The 24,466-nt window shown below is 43.7% G+C and overlaps 1 protein-coding gene and 1 pseudogene across 3 annotated transcripts in view; both read right to left on the bottom strand.

Moving 5' to 3' along the window:
• LOC123626234 (amyloid beta precursor protein binding family B member 1 interacting protein) overlaps positions 1-24,466 on the bottom strand; it is a 154,788-nt gene that overhangs the window by 60,217 nt on the left and 70,105 nt on the right. For 2 of the 3 annotated variants that reach the window (XM_045535135.1, XM_045535150.1), the window contains 3 exons: positions 20,174-20,284; positions 5,994-6,092; positions 5,141-5,255 (listed from right to left, as the gene is read on the bottom strand). In XM_045535135.1, the coding sequence (XP_045391091.1) occupies positions 5,141-5,255; positions 5,994-6,092; positions 20,174-20,284 (325 nt within the window). The remainder of the gene's footprint in view (positions 1-5,140; positions 5,256-5,993; positions 6,093-20,173; positions 20,285-24,466) is intronic. The other variant, XM_045535143.1, reaches the window with a different exon arrangement.
• On the bottom strand, positions 2,861-5,130 carry LOC123626289 (annotated as a pseudogene).

Raw genomic sequence — 24,466 nt, 5'->3', positions numbered from 1 at the left:
ACGTTTCTCCTGGACTCTAGTTCAACTGCGGAGAGAAGGGAAGGCAGGAGAAGAGGAAGGGGAGGAGGTGGGCCAAGAGGGATTCTAGATTCCCTGAGAAAAGTTGCTAACTAACACTAAGAAGGCATCAGACAGACGGGACCTCTAGTCGCTACCAAATGATTTCACAGCATGTCCCGAGGGGACAGAGTGTGAACGCCATGGCGCCCCTCAGCTGAGTTCTTGTTGGGATCCATCCTGTGAGGTTCCTAAGGTCCACTCTGCTGGGAACTGACTCAGGGGAGTGGTTCTTAGGGGTGAAAAAGGGGCTCCCTGACTAGTGCCCCAAACAGCTTGAGGTTCAAGCAAGTGCAGTCAGCCAATAACTCCTCTGACCCCAAGGAACGTTTTTTCCCCCAAGACTATTCTTGAAGTTCACCTTAACTGTATTTTGAGGGGAGGGGGTGCTGGAAGGACATACGGTTGGATTTGTCCTGGGCTCCTTGGATGGACGTAGGCCCCTTAAAGACTTCCCAAGAGCCCTGCTGATTTTGTGCCATGAATTCAGGTGGAGACAGGGAGGTTTCAATAACAGTATTTGGCAAGAACTGAATTTTTTTTTTCTTCAAGATGAGGTCTTGCTCTGTTGCCCAGGCTACAGTGCAGTGGCATCATCATAGCTCACTGCAACCTCAAACTCCTGGGCTCGAGCGATCCTCCTGCCTCAGCCTCCTGAGTAGCTGGGACTACAGGTGTGTGCCACCATGCCCGGCTAATTTTTCTATTTTTAGTAGACAGGCGTTTTGCTCTTGCTCAGGCTGGACTCAAACTCATGACCTCAAGTGATCCTCCCACCTTGGCCTCTCAAAGTGTCAGAATTATAGGCGTGAGCCACCGTGCCTGGCCAAGAACTGGATTTTAAAAGATGGCATCATTTCTTCACCACTAAGATGCAATGATGGTCATCTTATGTGTCCATATACATGTATAACTGAGAAGAATAAACGTCAGTCCCTTCCAAGCTCATCTTTACTTGCTTCCCAGCCAGTCACTGATGCGGCTCTTTAGAGTTTGAAATCCCACACAGCAGGTGCACATGGCAATAAATTCTAAGGCATAAATGAAAAGAAAACTTGAATTGAGGGTCTGTTTCCCCTTTAGAAGCCCATTGAAGTGTTTTATTAATAAGCAGGGAGGCCTCCCAGCATGTTTATTTTAAAATCTCAGCATAGTGTTCTCTGTAGGGCTTGCAGCTGTGGCAGAACCTAAGAATTTGTGCTAAATAAGACTCTGTAGCAGCAAGAACATGGGTTAATTTATTGTCTGCTAAGGGAACTCCCAAATTTATAGTCAGTAGGTCAGAAGTCGGGGTGGCCTGGGGACCCCCAAAGCGTGGCTGGCATCTGGAGTCAGGACAGCCTTGGACTATGCCCTGCACCTGTGGAGCCTGTGCTAACTCTGGGTGGGGGACACCAGCGGGTGTCAGGGCAGGGGACTGGAGCATGCGTGGAAGCATTATGAGGTGACAGAGGGACACAGGTTAGGATGGGTGCACGTGCAGGTACGTCGCTGGTTTAGTGATGAGAACTTAAAGGAGTTCCTTGTTTCCCAATTCCATCTGTTTCTGCTGAAGGTATAGGGTTAGGGATCGGAAGTCTGAGGAGAGTGAAAAACATCTGAAACTAGGAGACTACATTGATTGGAACAGGTTTTCTCAATATTATTAAGATATGGGCCTGGACAATCCTTTGCTGTGCGGGGCCGTCCTGTGCCCCATAGGAGAGGCAGCATTCCCAGCCTCTACCCACTAGGTGACACTAGACACCCCTGCGGTGTGACAACCAAACATATCCCCAGACATTGCCACATATCCCTGGGGTACAAAATCACCCTTGGTTGAGAACCATGGAGCCAGAGAAACGAGTTGACAGGCAGTGTAACTGGCCCAGTCATGGTTGACATCCACAGGTCTTTGGTAGAATCAACAGGTGGCTTGTTATGTAGAGCCCTCCAGGGGGAAAGGGACCCGCCAACTCTCTGCTCACCCCGAGAAGCCACCCACCCTCTCTTTCCCGCCCTCCAGATTTACTAGTTTAACGGCCATCTGGTTCCCTTCCTTTCCTTTCTTCCTTCTTCCTTCCCTTCTCCCTCTCTCTCTTCTTTCCTCCCTCCTTTTCTTGAAGTCACTGGTGTCATATCCGCACCTGGCTGGGGCTGGTGTTAGAACTGAGACTTGGGGACAGAGCTGTCCACTTCATGCTTTGAGTTCAAGCCATGTTACTCTAGGCCGTCCTACCAGAGAGCCGTGAGTTGGAGTTATGGCCACCGGCCCCGCGAATCGTCACTTAGAATTTCATGTGCCATGGTTCCTTGTTTCTGTATCTCCTTCTCTTGGGAAATTCGCAGGCAGGCTGCCCGTGGCCGGACGTGGGGTCCGTGGGTGTCCTATCACCATTCTCATAGAATGGCCAACTCCACAACAACATGGCAGAGCCAAGGCCTGGCTGGGAGGGTGCTCTGTTTCCACGCCACGTGGGTGGACTGTCATTCAATTCCGATGTTAACCACCTGTAGTTAGTGTCAGACTCCGCAGATTCCAGGGCTCAACCTCTATAAGTTGGCCTCCACTTCTGAAGCCTGCCACAAGTGGGGTCCCCAGGCCACCCACACTACTTATCAGCCCTCTTCAAATTCAGGGGTTCCTAGGACCCCTTCAGGTGTATTTGCTAGAATGACTCAGAGAACTTAAAAAAGCACTATACTTAGGATTTCGAGTTCCCCAAAATCAAGGAACTTAGAACCTTACAGTTTTTCCCTGGGTCAGACGGTGTCTGTCAACGTCAATCCAGAGTCTTAAAAAAAATTAGATGTCTATGAAAAATAGGTTGTCAAGGAAACAAAACAAAACACGAATCATACATATGACTCTGAATTTTTCTTTTCTAGACATGATACTATGTCTACACAAAAGGGGATGTCAAATCAGTTCCCCACAGAATTTATGAAGTAAGCACCCAATTGTAAGGTATGAATCATAATTAATTTTGATGTCCTGGGTGGAGGCTGCAGACAGAGACTGGTTCAAGACCACTTAATGACCTTCATTAAATTCCTTTAACGACCTTCAGCAAGTCCTCCTAGGAATGCTGGATTTACAAGAGATTTGGCATATGCTGATTTCTAGAAACAGCCCAGAGGAAGAAACTGGGCACATTTCCCTTGTCAGTGAGTAGGACTTGAACTTGAGTATCTGTCCCAGAAGGAGGCTAGGAGAGGAGGCTGGTGTCCTGGGAGATCTGCTACAGATGACGCCAGAACACCTCGTCCCAAAGAGTGGCCACGTCTTGGGAAGGGGAAACCTGACAGTTCAGGAACTTCAAGTGGCGTTTCCCCCCAAGATGGCGGACTTCCTTGTAAATTCTCTGAGATATTTCATCTATCAAACTTATTTTCTTGCTAAATATTTCAATAAAGTCATTCATTTCCATGAACAACTCTGGGCGGTTTTTAACTCCTCTCATCGAGGAGGCAACAGCTCTGTTTGCCCCGTCCCGCTCGGCAGTCCTGTGAGACGACAGTTCCCGAGCTTGTGCAGTGACAAAGACTGTGAAGTCATCACTAAATGTTGAAGCTGGATGATCAGCAGTTTAGTTCAGAAATTTCTGTAATGCCTCCCTGCATGTCCCAAGGAAGTCCTCATGACAGCGTCTACCGTTTCTCTTACTGTCAGCTTCCCTGGCGGTGGTAGAGTCATCAGAGTGGGGTGTGCGTCTTCAAGCTGTCCCTTTGACCAAAGGAAATCTTCATAACGTCCCCTAACTTCAAATTCCCTGGAGTCCAATTCCCCACGAGATGTCTTAGTGATCATCCTGTAAGTGATGAAAGTGTCCATGGTAGTCCCACGGCTTTTGGGTTCAACAACCATGATAAAGAGATCCTCTAAATTTGGCTCATCTTCAAACTTGATTTGGTTTGTCATTGACAATGGGGACATTGGCATCATGGGGCTGAAGGAGTTCATGTCCATCGCTGGGGCATCCGCGCCCCACTGTCCCGCAGCTCTGACCACACAGGCCAAGGCCACCACCTTCTCCATCCCAGCCGTGCTGAATGCCTCCTCAGCCCCGATCTCAACCGGCCACACTGCTTGGTCACCTTCCCTAGTTGTGTTTTGTCTCGCTGAACACCTCCAGGTCGTCCTCATCCCCACCCAGGTCCAGCACCTCAGCCGGCAGCAGGGCACAGGAGCTGCTGCTGCCCGGGAAAGGGGTGCTGTCCCTGAGGCCCTCCCTGTTGGCGCCCCTGGCCAAGAGGCCCAAGGAGGGCACCTTAATGAAAGTATCTTTACATGTTGGGTCAAATGTACCTCATTGCAATTTCCACACTCTCAAGCCAGTTTTACCCTTTGAAACAGCAAAGAACACATATACCGGCCTTGACAAGACCGTCCGTTAACACTGGACAACGATGATTAGAACTCTTCTGCCACAAATGGCTCCCATCCTTTCAACTACTATTTGTCATAAACATGATCTGTGTGAATCCCAGCTGGGCCACGTAGAAGGTACTAGATACCAGCGTCTCCCACCTGCAGTGCCCTCCGCTGTGGGGTGGGGATCATGACCTATACTTTGCAAGGCTGCTGTAAGAACCAGAAATAGTCCCCGCTGCATCCCTTGGCATCCTGTTCTCCTTTTTAAAAACACAAGGACAAGTTGCCCTTACGCTACCCTCACAATGTGGCCTCCAAGACTGGGTGCAGGGCTCTAGCCACAGTGTCACCGAGGCAGAACACCAGGGTGTGATCTCTCCCTTGGCGTGGGAGGGCTTCTGGGTACTAGCTGAGCCTCGGCAAATAGAATATTTGTGCTCTATGAGAAACACCTTCCCTAGTCACCTTGGCTCCTCCCAAACGGGAGGTCAGCACCTTGGCCACAAGCATATCCTGGAAAAAGTGGTCCATGCTTTGTTAAAGGTCACTTATAAGAAAACAGATATGGGGTGTGTGTAGTGGGGCTGGGGGAGGGATCAGCCCGACTGTCAGAAGAGGAACATGTTCTGAATGGTGTCTACAAGGTTCTGTTTTATAGAAAGTATTGGATGCGTTTTGAACGCGAGTGCTGAGCTTTGAGTGCGCGTTGGAATTGCTCCTGCTCGGTACCTGTGCAAGGCTGGGCTGGTGTCACTGCGTTGACAGTCCCCAGGTTTGTCCACCGAGAGGCAAGGCCAGCCCTCGCCATGGCCCGCTGGTAGTTGTCATAGAGTGTCTTCCCATACTAGAGAGGGGACACAATGGGGGAGAGAAAGGAATCCATTTATCCCAAATTCTGCACTTGACTGCAATATACACATTCAGAAAAAAGAATATTCCATGACTACCAAGTTGGTTCTTTGGTGTATTTCGATTAAAAATATCCACAAATTGTTTTTTCCCATGTTCAATAGTTTTCCAGATGAGCAGATTTCATTAATCCTTTTACCCACACATTAGAGTGCTTTAGCCACACAATTCTGATTACATGTGTCTTTACCTAATTGTATCATACCTTCTATTTTCTGTTTCTTTTCTTTTCTTTTTTCCCCCCTGAGACAAGGTCTTGCTTTGTCTCCCAGGCTGGAGTGAAGGGGTTCTCATAGCTCACAGCAGCCTCAAACTCCTGGGCTCAAGCAATCCTCCTGCCCCAGCCTCCCACGTAGCTGTGACTATAGGTGCATGCCACCACGCCCCGCTAAGATCTTGTGTTTCTTAACTGCACTCTGAGCTTGCAATAATCTCCATGAGTAAATATCTGAAAAGTCTTACGTGAAAGTCAACCCCTGATTCTCAGAGCACCGGAAAGGTCCCTGTTTCTATACTTCCCGCTATTGAAAAACCCCACTGGGCAGATGAACAAGATGATGTCTGTGGCTGTACCCAAGAGTGGGTTAACCGCTTCCCAGTGGCACAAAAGCTGGGCCCAGGTCGGGAGGGTGGCTGGCACACTCAAGGCAGGGGGACGTCGGGATGCTCTCACCTTGGCGATCCGAATGCCCATAACCCACTGGTTGAGAGTTCTTGCGTCGTCACAGCAGAGGTACTTGATATACTGGGACTCCTTCTGGATTTGGGGATGCTAGAAAGAAGCAGGTTCAAAGATCATTTATAAATACTTCATTTATTAGGAGCTCAAAGCACCTGTCAGAAAATATATTTTAAAAACTAAATATATGTGATTTACTGAGGTGGTGGCAAAAATTACTGGTTGTGATTTTACAGTCAGGAAGAGGGAAGCTTTTCAAAATGATTAAATTTTGAAAGGATTTAAGAAATTTGTCCTATATTTTATCATAAGCACTTTTCATTCTATTATCAACAATAATTTTTGTGTCTGCATTTTTAACTTTTGAAAGCCTTCACCTCTATCATGTCTCTGTCCCCAAGAGGGATCTGAGCTGTTCTCCGTTTGGCAGATGGTAACGGAGCTTACCTGAGCTGATTCCTACATGACAGAATTAATGCCCACAGGAATTGCAGTTCTGTAACTTCCACAATCTAGTCGTAGGGTTATTTCTGCTTTTGAGGACTCAGGGTTTGGCAATGATAACTTTCTTAACTACTGTCTCCTGTCCTAGTGGGCCAGTGGCCTCCGGATGCACAGCCTGGGGAAGGGACATTTCTGTCTATTGCACTTAGTACAAGTGGCACAAGCTGTGGCTTTGGGTGCTGAACAAGGGTTGTGCAGCCCTTCCGGGAGCTCGCAGTTGAAGAGAACGATGACAGGGACAGGCACAAAGGAGAAAGAGAGACACCCTGCACTCCTCTTTCTTAATCCTCATCACCCTTAATAATTCCTGCATTTTGTTTCTGTCTCTGAAAGCCTGTGTCCTCCATCAGGCTGGGAGCCCTGTGTGTCACATTCACTACTCAGCACACGGCCCAGAAGCATGGCAGGTGTTCCAGTTCAGATGTCAGAGCAACTGTGGAAGGAAATAACACAAGCACGACATTTCCTGTTCCACTGGAAGTCTCGCAGCCGTCAGGCGAGGGGGGCAGGTGGCCACATCCAGGTTCTACAATACGTGCCATGTGGATTTTCGTGGATCATTGTAACTTTTAGTAAACTTAATTACACAGAAAAATAATTACCACCCACAATCCCTGTGTTTGTGTGCGGGGGTACTACCTCTTCCTTCCTGTCCCTCCGTTCTTCAGAGGAGTCTGTCAATCCCGCTAGGGTAAGCATACATTTCTGACGGTGCTGAAGGCGACATGGGAACCGAAAGAGCTGGAAGCATCTGTCCCCTCCTCAGCTGGCAGGCAGGGAGGGCAGGTGTCCAACACCCCCCACTGCTGATCGCTGGCCTCCAGGACAGTGGCTGTTTCCAAAGTTGGTCTCATCCAAGGGCCTCGAGTCTTTAAACTTCGGTTGGAATTGGAGAGGCAGCGTCTACACTGGTTCCCCTCCTGGTCTGTCTGGCGACCCGGCCAGCAGGAGCCTGTGCCACTGTCTTTGCCCAGAAAGATGACAAAACCCTCACAGTCTCTAGGGGCTTGATGAGAGTTCAGTGATTTTCGGTTTTACAAATGAGAAAACTGAGGCTCAGAGAGGTTACTATACATCTTACCCCATGACCTCCAGAAGCTCGGGGGTCTTTTGACTTCTCACCTAGAATTTCCATATTTATTTTAAATTATCAAGCCCAAATCCCAGATTTTAAAGATACCACAGAAAAAATTCAGAAGTAATAGAGAATTCTTCTTCGTGGCCTTTTGAGGCAATGGAGGAAAGTCTACTCTTATACTTTTATCTTTTTTTTTTGAAACAGAGTCTCACTCTGTTGCCCGGGCTAGAGTGAGTGCCATGGCATCAGCCTAGCTCACAGCAACCTCAAACTCCTGGGCTTAAGTGATCCTACTGCCTCAGCCTCCCGAGTAGCTGGGACCACAGGCATGCACCACCATGCCCGCCTATTTTTTTCTATATATATTTTTAGTTGTCCATATGATTTCTTTCTATTTTTAGTAGAGACGGGGTCTCGCTCTCGCTCAGGCTGGTCTTGAACTCCTGAGTTCAAGCGATCCTCCCGCCTCGGCCTCTCAGAGTGCTAGGATTACAGGCGTGAGCCACCACGCCCAGCCAACTTTTATATTTAAATAGGCTGTTTTCTTTATTTAGGTCCTTCAGCCCTCAGGATTTGCATTTGAAGACGGGTCAGTTCCTGTTTGTGTAGCTGCAGCCGGTTCCTTGCTCTGAGGGCGACAACCCAACTCCGGCCTCTGAGCGCGGCTGCAGTTTTCCATCCGGCCGGCAGGTGGCAGAAAACGCTTTCGAATGGCGGCCGCGCACGTCACCGTCACTGCGGTTCAACGCTTCCTCATTAATTCTCAATGTTAGATTTATCTCTTGCAAATGTTACTTCAATAATCACCTTCTTTGGAGGCCCTTAAAATTGGAAATCTCTGTCAACTCAGGTAATGTGGCTCAATAGCAAAAAGGATTTGTTGCTTCAATTAACCTGAAGGTCATATTGACAAGAAATACACAAAGCAGAGCTTATGGGATGGAATGTGACATCCCACCGATACCTGCAGCATTCTCTTCGACAACAAAATCTGCAAAGCCAGACCGATGCCCTTGTCTTTCAGCACCAGAACACACAGCTCTCTAACCTGCATAGCATTCTTGTTCTCATTGTCATGGAAGAGGGGCAAGTGTCAGTCTCTTTAGCAATTTAATGTTTACAATTCTTCTTAAAACGCAGCATTTTTCCTACCCTGAGACATTTAGAAGGTTGGCATTGTTACCTTGAGTTTAGTATGTTAACTTTTTTTGGTTTGGTTTTGATGCATGTCAGGTGCGAGCCCAGTTTCCAGGAGTAAACTATAAATCTCATTGGCTTGCCACGAAATGCACAAAGCAACTGTTTGCATAGAGGTGTCCTTTTAAGCAGCAAAATAAACAATTCCTTAAGTTTGTTATTCATCCAAATATAGTAAGACATGGCCATTCCCTTAAATAAAACACTTTTGAATATGAAACAGAGGCAAGAACTCTTGACGATGAGGCAGATGTATAGACTTTGCTATAGGCCAGTCTCACCGATCTCCTTACACTGCATGGGTGCCATGAAGGTATCCAGGACATCATACAGCAAGTCGCTGTGGCCTGTTCTCCATTGTGTCTTAGACCCTGCCTGTGGCTTCCCTAACTAAGCCTTTTTTTTTTTTTTTGAGGCAGAGTCCCGCTCTGTTACCCTGGCTAGAGTGAGTGCCATGGTGTCAGCGTAGCTCACAGCAACCTCAAACTGCTGGCCTCGAGCCATCCTCCTGCCTCAGCCTCCCAAGTAGCTGGGACTACAGGCATGTGCCACCATGCCCAGCTAATTTTTTCTGTATATTTTTAGTTGTCCAGCTAATTTATTTCTATTTTTTAGTAGAGGTGGGGTCTCGCTCTTGCTCAGGCTGGTTTCGAACTCCTGAGCTCAAACAATCTGCCGGCCTCGGCCTCCCAGAGTGCTCGGATTACAGATGTGAGCCACCGTGCCCAGCCCTAACTAAGCCTTTTGCTGAAAAATTGTTTGCAAAGAGGTTTAAGGAAAATGTTAGTTCAGTGTTACTGGCCAGACTCTTCCGCAATTGATTTGATTGTTCCTGACCATAAAAACAGAGAAGCTCTCTTAGGACATGAGCGCAGCACACAAAGGTCAGGGCAACTGCAGAATGTCACTGCTTAAAGAATCTCACAGATCCTCTAAACTTACAAAATGAGGAAACCGAGTGTCAGGGAGGTTAAGCAATTCGTCCAAGGCCAAAGGAAGTGACAGAACCAAGGCCCCATTTGTTCAACAAATACCTCTGGGTGCTAAGAAGTACACTCGTCTCTAGGTACGTAAAGATGAGTCAGACAGAGCTCATGCCACCGCTGGGTAATGGCAGCTGGGGGGTGTTGCTGGGGAGATGTAAACAAATATGTGATTTCCCCATGATGTGGTCAGTTTCATAATAAAACTTTGAAAACAGGGGCTGAAAAAGGCTCTGTAGAAGCAACAGATGTAATACATTTGGGGACTATGGAGAAATTCTGTGTGGCTGAAGTCTGGGAACCATGGGAAGTAGAGGCGGAAATTTAGCTGGAGAGGGGTTGGAGTAAAAGGCAGTGTGTCCAGCCAGAATCTGAACGTGGTCCTCTAGGCCAGTGGTCCCCAGCCTTTTTGGCACCAGGGACCGGTTTCATGGAAGACAGTTTTTCCACGGACCAGGGCTGGGGGCGGAGGGAAGGGAATGGTTTCAGGATGATTCAAATGCATTACATTTATTGTGCAGTCAAACCTCTCTGCTAATGATAATCTGTATTTGCAGCTGCTCCCCAGCACTAGGATCACTGCCTCAGCTCCACCTCAGATCATCAGGCATTAGATTCTCATAAGAAGCTGCAACCTAGACCCTTAGCATGCGCAGTTTACAGTAGGGTCTGTGCTCCTGTGAGAATCTAATGCTGCTGATCTGACAGGAGGTGGAGCTCAGGCAGTGATGCGAGTGAGGGGGAGTGGCTGTAGATACAGATGAAGCTTCACTCGCCTGCCCACTGCTCACCTCCTGCTGTGCAGCTGGTTCCTAACAGGCCGTGGGCCAGTACCAGTCTGTGGCCCGGGGTTGAGGACTGTAGTTCTAGGCAGTAGAGAGCGTCAGATATTTTTAAAGAGCACAGTGACACAGGAAGTGACTGGTGGCTATGTGGGAGGTGGAGCTGGCGAGAGGGTTAGGACCAGACGGTGGGAGGGCTGAATGAGAGGCATGGATGGAAACCCAAAGAACCTGCTTGGAGACTGAATGAGAAATGGGAACAGGAAGGAATTCAAAGGACAATCTCTCTGTTTCTAGCTTGGTAGAGCAGGTGGGTGTTATGGGTTTAATTGTGTCCTCCCCCCCGCAAAGATATGTAGAAGCCCTAACCCCTGGTACCCAGGAACGTGACCTTATTTGGAAATAGGGTCTTTGCAGATGTAATCAAGTTAAGACGAGGCCATCCTGGATTAGGGTGGGCCCTAAACCCACATGTCCTTTGTGTGCTGCGCTCATGTCCTGAGAGAGCATCCCTGTTTTCATGGTCAGAAACAATCAAATCTCGAGCAGGCTAGTGGAAAGGTCTAGTAATAAGAGAAATTTGATCCTAAACCCCAGCTCTAAGAAATTTCAGACAGGAAGTGAAGAGAGTTTGTTTATAAGAGAACACACTTACGTATCTAATAAGCATGAGTGGCCTTGGCCAAGTTCATGAACCTTTGGGAGTTTCTGGTTCCACATCTTATAATATAGGGATGATAGTGCCTCCTCCCTTGAGGGGGTCATTGAAAAGATTAAATGAAATAATGTGTATAAAAAAGACCCAATAGGGTACATGTAACATGGCAGGGCAGCTATTACTATTAAATATTATTTTAATGATGAGCTAGGTTTTGAAGAGCACAGTGGGGGAGGGGGCTGGACGTGCATTTCTATCCATCCATCCATCCATACGATGTGTCCAATACTTACCCAGTCTCTGGAACACAATAGTGAACACAATACAAAAAGCCCCTGCTCTCAGGGTGTTTGTATTCTACTAAGGGAGAAAGCCAATAAAAGTTCAAACACTAAGTAATATAATTTTACATTGTCAAAAATACTATGAAGAAAATATAGCAGATTGCATAAGCCAGGAATCTGAACAAAAAAGAAAAAAAATAAAGCAGGGTACAGGGTAGGGAGTAGGTGAGTGGTGGGGCAGGATTCCCGTGCTCCTTCCATGATACTCCTTAACATGTCTCCATAAAGACAAAATTTCTGGAAGGTATTTACTTCCACTGCCACATCACATCAAGCTGCAGCATGGTGTGAGAAAGAATTCACAAAGAAGCAGCTCCACCCCAAGCTCAGAAGGGGAATGTGCATCAAGAAAAGAGGGTGCAAGGAAAGAAATGATTCTTGAGCATTAAACACTTTCTTTGGATTCTGACACTTGTCCCCATGAGTATGCAAATCTCTCTAGGGACAGGTGATGTCTATATTGTCTTCTCAGAATGTGGCCCCAGACCAACAGCATCAGCATCACCTGGGAACTTGTTAGAAAAGCAAATTTGAGGAAGGAGCAGAGCAAGATGGCAGAGTAGATCTCCCTGGCTGTCTTACCCTTGCAGGGACATCGATTTGAACAACTGTCTATGCACAAAATTACCCTCACAAGAGCTAAGGGAACCTGAACACGTGAGTGAGACTGTGGAGCCCCTTGGACTGCAAAGATGAGTGAAACTGTGGTTGAACAGAACGGAGACCAGTTCTCTGTGATTGCACTGCCCCTCCCCCAGGCGATTGTGGCACCACACTGTGGAAAGTCCCTCTAGACTCATGGTTTCTACACTGGAAAAACTGGAAGCACTTGGCTTCCCCACCATCCCAGGTGCCTCTGTGGGAGACTTGCTTCTGCACTGGCCCACGGGAACCATCATGAGTACCGATGGTGCTGAACCACCCGAGGCCAACTAGGGACAAAGAAAGGGGTTGGGGCTACTGGCAGCCAGCCTGCGTAACTTGGCCATGGCTCCCCAACCCTGCCAGCTAAGATGCAGTACCAGATAGGCTGTTTATGAGTCCCATGGTCCACAAATCCTCTGGACTTGAGGGCCTGGTGGGTTCTCCCACATGGCCCCAGGGTCCCTCTGTGGATCTCTCACAGGCCCATCCAGTTTGGACATTGCATTATTGGCAGAGTCTTTGCAGGACTTGTGTCTAACCTGCGCTTACGGTACCCTTTAGTGCTGAATTGGAATACAATAGTGTGCTCAGGATTTCTAAATAAGTCCACTGAAATAGAAAGGTCACAAGGAAACCCAGACAGCAAAGACTAGAATAAATACCTAATTTGTCAATCTGAAGACAGAGATGAACTTCTATAAGGAATAAGAATAGCCTAGGAAACATAGTCTCATCACATGGACAAAAAGAGGTGCCAGTGATTGACCCTAAATACATGCAGATGGACAATCTGGCAGACAAAGGCTTCAAAATAGCTGTTTTAAGAAACTCAGCAAACTTAAGGAAAGCACAGAGAATCAATTCAGAAATCTATCAGAAATTCAACAGAGAAATTGAAATAATAATAATAATAACCCCTGATCCCCAGAAATCCTAGAGCTGAAAAGTACAGTAAATGAAGTGAAAATGCAATAGAAGATATCAACAGCAGAATTGATCAAACAGAAGAAAGAATGAGTGAGCTTGAAGATAGGCTATTCAAAAATAGTCAAAGGAGAAAAAGGGAAAAAGATGAAAAAGAATGAAGAAAAAATTATAAGACTTATTATAAGACCATCAAAAGAACAAATCTACATATCATTAGCATTGAAGAGAGACCAGAGAATGACAAAGGGTAACAAGCTTATTCAAAGAAATAATAAGAGAAAACTTTCCAAACCTGGAGAAAGATACAAATATCCACGTACAGGAAAGTTAAAGGTCACCAACCAGATTCAACCCAAATAAGACGGATTATAATCAAACTCTCAAAGGTCAAAGACAAAGAGGTCATCTTGAAAGCAGCAAGAGAATAGAAGCACATAGCACATAAGGGAATTCCAATATGCCTGGCAGCAGAAAACTTGCAGGCCAAGAGGGAGTAGGATGATATATTCTAGAAAGCTGAAGGAAAAACACTGGCGACCAAGAACACTTTACCCAGCAAAGCTATTCTTCAGATATGAAGAAGAGATAAACACTTTTCCAGACAAAGAAGATCTCCAACAAACAACCTAACGATGCATCTCAAGGAACTAGAAAAATAAGAACAAACTAACCCCAAAATTAGTAGAAGGAAAGAAATAATAAAGATTAAAGCACAAATAAAATAGAGACTCAAACATTACAAATATCAATGAAAAAAAGAGTTTAAAAAAAAAAAAACTTGACACATCTTTAGCCAGTCTAAGAAAAAAGGAAATAAGACTCAAATAAGATCAGAGATGAAAAGGAGACATTACAACTGATATCACAGAAATAAATACAAAGGATCATAAGAAAGTACTATGAACAATTACATGCTAACAAAATGGAAAACCTAGAAAAAATGGGTAAATTCCTAGACACATACAACCTACCATTAAATAAAGAAGAAACAGAAAAACCGGAGCAGACCAGTAATGAATAATGAGATTGAAGCAGTAATAAAAAGTCTCCCATAAAAAGAAAAGTCCAGGATCTGACAGCTTCACTGCTAAATTCTATAAAATATTTACAGAATAACTAATACCAATTCTTCACAAATTATTTTAAAATATTGAAAAGGAGGCAATTCTTCCAAACTCATTTTATTACTCTGATTCCAAAACCAGACAAGGACACATCAAATAAAGAAAACTATAGGCCAGCCGTGGTGGCTCACACCTATAATCCTAGCACTTTGGGAGGGCGAGGTGGGAGGATTGCTTGAGGCCTGGAGTTCGAGACCAGCATGGAAAACATAGTGAGGCCCTGTGTCTAAAAAAAAATAGAAAAATTAGCTGGGCATGGTGGCATGCACCTGTAGTCCCAGCTACTTGGGAGGCTGAGGCAGGAGTATCACTTGAGTCTAGAAGTTTGAGGTTGCAGTGAACTATGATGACACCACTGCACTCTAGCCTGGGTGACAGAGTGAAATCCTATCTCCAAAAAAAAAAAAAAAAAGGAGATCAACTATAGACCAATATGAACATAGATGAAAAAATCCTCAACAAAATACTATCAATAAGAATTCAACAATACATTAAAAAGATCATTTGCCATGATCAAATGGGATTCATCCCAGGATGCACGGTTTAATATATGTAAATCAATAAATGTAACACATCACATTAATAGAATAAAGGGTAAAAACTGAACAATCATATTAATAGATGCTGAAAAAGCATTTGACAAAATTCAACATCACTTCATGATAAAAACTCTCAACAAATTAGATGTAGAAGAAATATACCACGACATAATAAAGTCCATATATGATAAACCCACAGCCGATATCACAGTGAATGTGAAAAAGTTAATAGATTTTTCTCCAATATCTAGATCAAGACAAGGATGCCCACTTTCATTACTACTGTTCAACAACATAGAATTGGAAGTCCTAGCCAGAGCAATTAGGCAAGAGAAAGAAGTAAAAGGCATCCAAATTGGAAAGGAGGAAGTCAAACTGGCCCTGTTTTCAGATAACACGATCTTACATATATAAAACCCCAAAGATGCCACCAAAAAACTGTTAGAACAAATAAACAAATACAATAAAGTTGCAGGATACAAAATCAATATACAAAAATCAGTAGTGAATGGACGCGCCTGGGACTCTGACTCGGGGGGATGGGCGGGACATGGACAATGTATATGACCTGAACTTATGTACCCCCATGATGAGCTGAAATAAAAAAAAAAAATCAGTAGCATTTCTGTACACCAATAGCCAACTGTTTGAAAAAGAAATCAAGAAAGCAGTCTCATTTACAATAGCCACAAAAATCCCCTAAAAATAAATTTAACCAAGGAGGTGAAAGATCTCTACAATGAAAGTTACAAACATTGATGAAAGAAATTGAAGAGGACAGAAACAAATGGGAGCATATCCCATGCTCACAAATTCAAGAATTAATATTGTTAAAATGTCCAAATTACCCAAAGTGATCTATAGATTCATACAATCTCTATCAAAATTCCAATGTCATTCTTGATAGAATAGAAAAAAAAGATCTTAAAATTCATATGAAACCATAAAAGACCCTGAGTGGACACAGCAATCTTGAGTAAGAAGAACAAATCTGTAAGCATCATACTACTTGATTTCAAAACACACTACAAAACCAAAAAAAAAAGAATCTGATTTAAAAACGGGCAAAAACCATGAATAGACATTTCTCCAAAGGAGACACACAAATGGCCAATAGAAATATTAAAAAATGCTCAATATCACTAACCATGAGGAAAATGCGAAGCAAAACCACAATGAGATACCACCTCATCCCAGTTAGAATCGCTACTGTCAAAAAGACAAAAACTAAAAAATGCTCATGAGGAACAAATGCTGGTGGAGGAAGGGGAACTCTTACATGTTGGTGGAAATGTAAATTAGTACAGCCGTTATGGGAAACAGCATGGAGGTTCCTCAAAAAGTTAAAAACAGATGTACCATCTGACCCAGCAATTCCACTACTGGGTATACAACCAAAGGAAAGGAAATCAGTATGTTGAAGAGACACCTGCACTCCCATGTTTAATGCAGCACTGTTCACAACAGCTAAGACACAGAATCAACCTAAATGCTCATCAATGGATGAATGGATAAAGAAAATGTCGTACATGTACACACATAATATTATTCATCCATAAAAAAGGATGAAATCCTGTCATTTGCCACCATATGGATGAGCCTAGAAGACATCCTGTTGAGTGAAATAAGGCAGGCATGGAAAGACAAATATCACATGATCTCACTTGAATATGAAAGCTGAAAAAACTGATCTCCTAGAAGCTGAGAGGAGAACAGTGGTTACCAGAGGCCGGGAAGAGCAGGGGGGAAGGTGGAGATGCGAGAGGTTGGCCAGTGGGTACAATGTTACAGTCAGGAGTCAGTTCTGGTACTCTGTTGCCAGTGGGGTGACTGCAGTTATTAATAATGTATTATGTATTTCAAATAGGTAGAAGAGAGGACTTTGAATGTCCCCAACACAAAGAAATGAGAAATATTGAAGGTGATGGATATGCTAATTACCATGATTTGAGCATCATACAATCCATGCATGTGTCAAAATATCACATTGTACTGTATAAATGTGTACAATTTCTGTGTGTCAGTTTAAAAAGTTAAATAAAAAGGAAAAGAACATCAAATTCCTGGGCCTGATCCCATTTACTGAGTCAGAAACTCTGGGGGCCCAGCAATCTGTGTCTTAACCATCCTCTAAGTGATTCTGATGTGTACTAAAGTTTGAGAACCACTGGCTAATAAGAAAAATATGTACTTAATACTAGAGTGCAGTCATAATAACTACCACTTATTGAGTGCTGTTATGTTTCTAGACATTGCACTAATGATTTTATCAGCATATTTTATTTAATCCTCACAAGAAGGGTTGGGTACTCTGATCTCCACTTTGATGATGAGGCAATGAGGCTTAGAGCCTCAGTAATCACCTAGTTAGTAGGTGACAAGGCCAGCACTCCAACTCCGGTCTTTCTGACAGCATCCCGCATGGACTGCTGTACTCATTAGGCTCCTACTGATGAGAAAGTCTGGCCTGGACTTAACAGTCAGTGCGTGTCCACAGAACCACATAGTCTCTTAGCATGCCTCCGGGTATCCTGAATCCCTCCTGCAATCTACACACTCACTCTTTGCATTTGGGAAATTGGCTCATGCTAATGAAATATTTGAATATGAACAGCTTTTGTGTGTTTTTTTTTTTTAAAGAGTGGACAGAAAGGGAAATAAGTGACCGAAAGTTTCATAAACAAATTAGGTTCTCCAAACCACAACAGACCCTTTTATTCAGCAAATTAATAAAAATTCCCAATGTTTTGGAAAAAGAAAGGCATGTTCTGCTAGCATTGCTCATGAGTTCTGTTTCCAGAGCCATCGGCCCTGCCAGTTTCTCCACCTCTGGGCCCTCTCTCCCCTTTGGGAAGGCCCTCAGTTCTCTCCTAAAGACACAGGGCTTGGATAGGAGGGAGTTTAGAAGTTCTAGTTCAATACCCTGGGGCCCAGCATTGCTGTTCTTGGTGCAGCCCGGGATCGCCTTGTGTCTCAGGTCAGGTAGTTCAGCTCCTGCCATGATTCTACGACCTGCTCCCAAACTTGTGCGTCAGTCCAAGAAACTGAGTCCCTGCCCCGTTCACTGTGTCTAAACTGCCATCCTCTCATCTGAGACCTTGTCCTTCTCTTCACAGCCATCCCTGCTCTGGCCCCCGGCCCCCAGCCCTGGGGTTTGGCCTTTGTTCCCTTCTGCTAGACTTCTGTCCCACCTGCCCACTCTGAAGGGTATTTCAACACCAGCTAAGCCCTGGCTACTGGTGGTTACAGTGAGGACACATTCTAACACTCTGAGTGCAAAACTTGACTGTATTCAGGACAAACAAACATTCGTGGGCCTCCTCCTTAAACATTTTGATTCAGTGGTCCAGGGCCTGGGAACCTGCATTTTTAACAAGTCTCCAATGACACTGATTCAGCCAGTTTACTGACCAGCACTTCAGAAACTCTCTCTAAAACCACCTTCTCCCAGTTTAAGAAGTGTGGCCAGTGCTTCAGGGATGAAGTGTGCTGGAATGCCCACCTGGAAATTAGAACTTCCATTTTGGTAATGTCTCAAACAAGGGCCACAGGGGCAGATGGGGACATGGTTCAAGGGCAGAGTGCAACATTGGAGGAGCAGGCGGGTAGAAGATGCTTCATGTCCAGATCTGTGGTGGCCCAATGACCAGCGTCCGAGAATGGCCTCTGAGTCACACTGCCTGTGTTCTCAACCCGGCTCAACCACTTATTGGCTGGGGAGTCTGTGCACACATTCCACATCTATAAACTAAATGCTATGTGAATGTTTGCCATTATTCTTATTATCTTTCTTACACCAGGAACAGACAAGGTGGTGCAAGAACCAGAAGCAGCCAGGGCATCCTCCTCACCTCTCTCTTGCTTCTCACCAAACAAACCTCCTACTCCAGGACCTTTGCACTTACTGTTCTTGTTCCCGGAAGATTCTTCCCCCAGCTAATTCTTGCTTCCTCACTGCATTCACATATTTTGTCAAATGTCACTCCCTTGGAGACCCTTTCTGTGACCACCCCATCCAAAGAAGCCCCGGCCCCTGGGATGCTCTGTCCACTATCCCGCTTCATACTGACCTCTGGCCTTATTATTGTCCAACGTTACATTACACGTTTGTCACATTTCCCTCACGTTGAATGTAAACTCCCCAAGGACAGGGATCATCGTGTATGCTTTGTTCACTGCTATGTTCCTAGCACCTGGAACAGTGCCTAGAAGACAGTTATCATTCAACAAGTGTTCAGTGAATGAATGAATGAATGAATGAGTGAAGGAATCCAGCCCTCTCCCTTTCCTCGGTGGCCATTAATCTGGGCTCTTCTTGTCGAGGGCAGTTTTCTCAACAGGAGCACTGTTGGCATCTGGGGCCAGAGAGTTCTTTGGTGTTGAGTTTGTCTTGTCCACTGCTGGGGATGAGCAACACATCTGGCCTCTACCCTCCAGAGAGTAGCACCCGCTCTGTGTCCCCAAGATATGACAATCAAAAATATCTCTAGACATTTCCCAGATGTCCCCTGGGGGCAAAATGCCCTTGGTAGAGAGCCACAGGGGGAGTGTCAGGCTGGCTGAGCTAATATGGTGTAAATTACTAAACGTGGATGCTTCATAATGAAACAGAGAATTAGGATGTCTGAGTGAGAACTACACAATGTATCCCCAGGCCTCAACGAAGCTGATAATTTCAACCAATTATTATTTGATGATTACAATAAGTAACAAAATTGTGCAGGAGTCAAAATTATTCAATATGATTGATTTGGCCTAAGTATTGATTTGACTTAGAACAAACACAAAGAAAAACTTATCATAGTCCTAATCCCAGAGGTCTGTAGCCATAGAGACCCTCAATACATCACATCTGTGGTTCTGCTAACACATCTACTGATCTGAGATTCTAGTCTTAAAAACTATAAACCATATCAAACACATGACAATGCATATTGCCTTTTGACAATACATGCCTTAAAAAGTTTCATAATCCAGTACCTTTTTTAAAAAGATTTTTCTTTTGCTATTTTCTATATTTTTTTCTAGAAAATCTTGGCAAGTTTTCAATTTCTAAAAACTTCTTACAGTGGAATGAGTCCAATCAATAAAGAACTGAGAACTTTTCTCAGTTTTATCAATAAAATTATACACTAATGTGTTCCAAATGTGGAACTTTTATTTTCAGAACTGATGAAGACCCCAACAGATTAAAATTTTAGGCTCAGATACAGGCATTGGGGAAAAATGACCCAAACTAATAGAAATGTTTTCCCTGCTCATATTTTGGTTTAAAAAAAATTTTTTTATGGTACACTTGTGGATAACTCTATAGCATTTAACATTTTTTCCTTAAAGTAAAATATTACCTCGAATTGCTTACAAATCTAAATGAAGGATTTCTTACAACATACCTTTAAGACAAAGCAGTAGTCAGTGGGTGCTTTATATTTCATTTTACACTGAATCCCGTAGTAAATATTGACATTTTCAAACTGTATAAAACATGCCAGATCTCGAGACGTCTGCAAGAGAGGGAAGGAAGACACAAGCTCAACTGAGACGACAGTTAATAATGTCCCAAGGTTGTTTCTGATGGCACAACTAAGGATTACATTTTAATAGAGAAAATACTGACTTTTAGGTAATTTATATAAACAATAACCATGTAGAATTTTCTAAAAGCCAAGCCTGCATTTTGAGAGGTGAAAGATATTGAACGTTGCCAACCCAAAGTAATGATACATGTTTGAGATGATGGATATGCTAATTATCCTGATCTGATAACTACACTTTATATGTGTTGTATCAAAACATCACTATGTATCCCGTGAATATGTACAATTATTTGTCAATTAAGAAAAAGCGTGCAACCAAGGCAAAACAGGGTGCCACTGGCCCGGAAACGCAGCGAGAGATTGTGCTGCTGTTCTACTGCCTGCCCGGACTCCCAGAGTCAGAACTGGCTGCCCTGCAAATGTTGTCACTGATGCAGTTAGAACAAGGTGACCACCTCGGCAGAAATTTCATTTTGGCTTTTGCCATCCGAAGTCAGTGATGGATTTTGTGATTGGGCATTAAAAAAAAAGTCCCCCTGAGGGTGAACAATGAGAGGTAAATTTGAGGCTCAGTAAATTAGCACACACTTCATGCGCTTCCTGAGCAAATGCATTTCTTTCCTGCTTTCTTTTTACTGCAGGCATGTTGCCATGGAAACAGAGACCTCTCCTCCATGGATAATGTGAGTTGTGAAGATTGCAACCTCTACTCTACATATTTGGTTACACTTCAATTACAAATTTGTTCCGTGATGCTCTTTTTTTCTTTCACATTCTATACTTCTTTATCTAGTTAGAGAATAAAGAGCAGAATTGTCACACCTTAGTGTACAATTATTCCTTTATATATAGTTGTGCATTTTTATCTTAAAAGATATTTCCTTCTGGATTTTCTAAGTTGCAATTAGAAAAATAATGCATACTTGTCACAATTAAAAAATGCATATAAAATAAATGCACATGTTCCTTCATCACCCCTTTTTCTTATTCCACTCTTTTCTCCAGAGGTACCATAGTTAATAGTTTGGTAGTATTCCTCCAAATGTTTTTGGGTAAACATTTATGAACATATGTATGTGTAGATATACTCACTTATATGCAAATACTTACACAATTTTTGAAACATGAATGAGATTTTACTACACTGTTCCATGACTTATTCTTTTTCTTATTTATTTACTTATTTATTCATTGAGACAAAGTCTGACTCTGTCACCCAGGCTGGAGTGCAGTGGCATCATAGCTCACTGTAGCCTCGAACTCCTGGGCTCAAGGGATCCTCCCACCTAAGCCTCCTGAGTATCTGGGACCACTGGTGTGTGCCACCAGGCCTGGCTAATTTTGAAACCTTTTGTAGAGACTAAGTCTCACTATGTTGCCCAGGCTGGTCTCGAACTCCTGGGCTCAAAGGATCCTCCCACTTTGGCCTCCCAATGTGCTGGGATAATAGGTGTGAGCTACCATATCCAGTCACTTTTTCTTAACATTGTATCTTGGGGTCTTTCTATGTCAGGACATGTGGATGGATACATGACATTCATTCTATGGCTGCAGTGTACCACTGTATAGGTGTAACAATTTATTTAACCATTCTTCTATAGATGATTAAAGGTTATTTCGGTATTTTGCTATTACAAAAAATACTGTGCACGTGAGCAAATATTTCAGTGGGACAGATTTGCCAAGTGTGCAGTTGCCATTTGAAAGCGTATTTATTCCCTTTTTACATATGCACAGGTCTTGCTAAATTGTCCCCCAATTGGCAGTGCCAGTTTACATTTCGACCTCCTATGCATGACAGTGCCCCCTCCTTTTTTTATCTATTCCTAACAAAATGTGATTATCAATATTGTTTATTTTATCAATCTCATGGAGGAAATACCTCACTGTTTAATTTACATTTCTCTGATTCTAGTAAAATAGGGCAACATTTAGTTATTCAGTAGCTACTAGTATTTCCTTTTCTGTGAATTCTCATTTTAAAAGCTTTGCCAGTTTTCTACAAGTATATTTATCTTTTTCCCATTGATTTGAAGTCTTTATATATTTTTTTTTTTTTTTTTGAGACAGAGTCTCACTCTGGTGCCCAGGCTAGAGTGCCGTGGCGTCAGCCTAGCTCACAGCAACCTCAAACTCCTGGGCTAAAGCAATCCTTCTGCCTCAGCCTCCTGAGTAGCTGGGACTACAGGCATGTGCCACCATGCCCGGCTAATTTTTTCCATACATATTTTTAGTTGTCCATATAATTTCTTTCTATTTTTAGTAGAGACAGGGTCTCGCTCTTGCTCAGGCTGGTCTCGAACTCCTGAGCTCACACGATCCACCCGCCTCGGCTTCCCAGAGTGCTAGGATTACAGGCGTGAGCCACCGTGCCCGGCCCTGAAGTCTTTATATTTTATGGATATACTTGGTATACATGTTCCAAATGTATGCCCTGACTCTCTAGTTAGTCTTCTTGTCTGGTAGCTTTGGCCATAAGGAATTAAAAATAGCTTTATGTAGTTAAATCTATCAGTTTTCTCCTGTATAATTTTGAGTTTTTATTTTTGCTTAGGAAGGCTTTTCCCACCCCCAAATTATGACATTATTAACCTATATTTTCTTCTAGGATTTTATACTCTTTTTTTCCCTAAAGATATTTTAATCAATGTAGAATTTAATTTGGTACATAAAGTGAGGTAGGAAACTATTTTTTTCCAAATGGCTATACAATTATTTCAGTGCTAGTCATTGAACAGCACATTCCTTCCCCACTGCTGTCAAATACGGACTTTAATTTCCCTTATATTAGGTGGCTCTCTGTTGACCTGTTTGCCTCTAGCTGTACTGTTTTTATCTAATGTTTTGACATCTACCTCAAGGTTCTTCACAATTTTCGGGGGATCTATTTTGGTATTTTGGAAGCATCTTTTTCTTTTCTTTTTTTTCTTTTATAGAAACAGGGTCTTGCTGTGTTGTCCAGGCTGGTCTCGAACTCCTGGCCTCCAGTGATTCTCCCTCCTTGGCCTCCCAAAGTGCTGGGATTCCAGGCATGAACCCCTGTGCCCAGCCTGGAAGTGTCTTTTTCTGATGAATTTTGTAATCAGTTTGTGAATCTCCAGGAAAAAGAATCCTACCAATTTATTTGGACTTTATATTATAGAAAAATGGGAGAGTCAATATCTTTCAACTAGCAACATGGTACATTTCCATTTATTCAGTTCTACTTACTTCTTTTCTTAAACTTTGCATTTTATGCCGTATTGGTCTTGAACATTTCTTGAGTTCATTGTTAGGTGTTTTGCATTTTTTTTTGTTTTTACTATGTATGAAATCTTTTGCATTATATTTTAATTTGCATGTTATTTGTATAAATGAAAATAATTTACTTGGTCCTAATAGGTTTTCAGTTGAGTATTGGGTAGATAATCATGCCACCTGTGAAAAATGAGAGTTTTTACCTTTTCTTTTCCAGTGACTATACTTATTCTTTTCCTTCACTTACTGTCTAGTGCCTCCATCCCAATGTTAGTGGCAGCAGTGAGAGGTTTCCTTGCCAACCCTAATGAGAACACTTTTAATTTTTATCATTCAGTGGATTGTTTGTTACCGGTTTATTTATATGTCTCACTTGTATTTAAATGCCCAAGACGTAAAATTCTAAAATAAAACAAATGATTTGTAGGTCAGTTGTTAGGTCCCCAATGTGACAGGAGGAAAAGCATCAGATCTAAGACTGAGACCAGAGTCAAAGAGGAGGAGAACAGCTGCTGCCCTGGGCCAGAGCTACCCACAGCGCCCCTCCTGCCTTCCCACAAGGATGATACAGTCTTCTTTCTAGAGGGGGCGACCTGGATGCCCACCACGACTTCACCTGCTTGGAAACGTGGGTTACGCTTATCAGAGGAAGCGTGCAATCCATAAATACGCCGTTTGGTGGCGCCCTGCATTCTGAAGGAAAGGCAAAAACGCTTTGGCTCATCCCAGACACGGATAAAAGATACATCCTAAAGCTCTTTAAAGGCAAACAAAAGGTGGAAACATCACAACCCTCTAAGAAAAGTCTTAGAGCCCAGCACGGTGGCTCAGGCCTGTAATACTAGCACTCTTGGGAGGCCAAGGTGGGAGGATCGCTTGAGGTCAGGAGTTTGAGAAAGGTCTTAGAAAAAG

The sequence above is a fragment of the Lemur catta genome, chromosome 1 (assembly GCF_020740605.2).
Source record: "Lemur catta isolate mLemCat1 chromosome 1, mLemCat1.pri, whole genome shotgun sequence".
Lineage (NCBI taxonomy): Eukaryota > Metazoa > Chordata > Mammalia > Primates > Lemuridae > Lemur > Lemur catta.
Note: the sequence above shows the minus strand (reverse complement) of the source record. Positions and strands in the feature narration are given on the sequence as shown.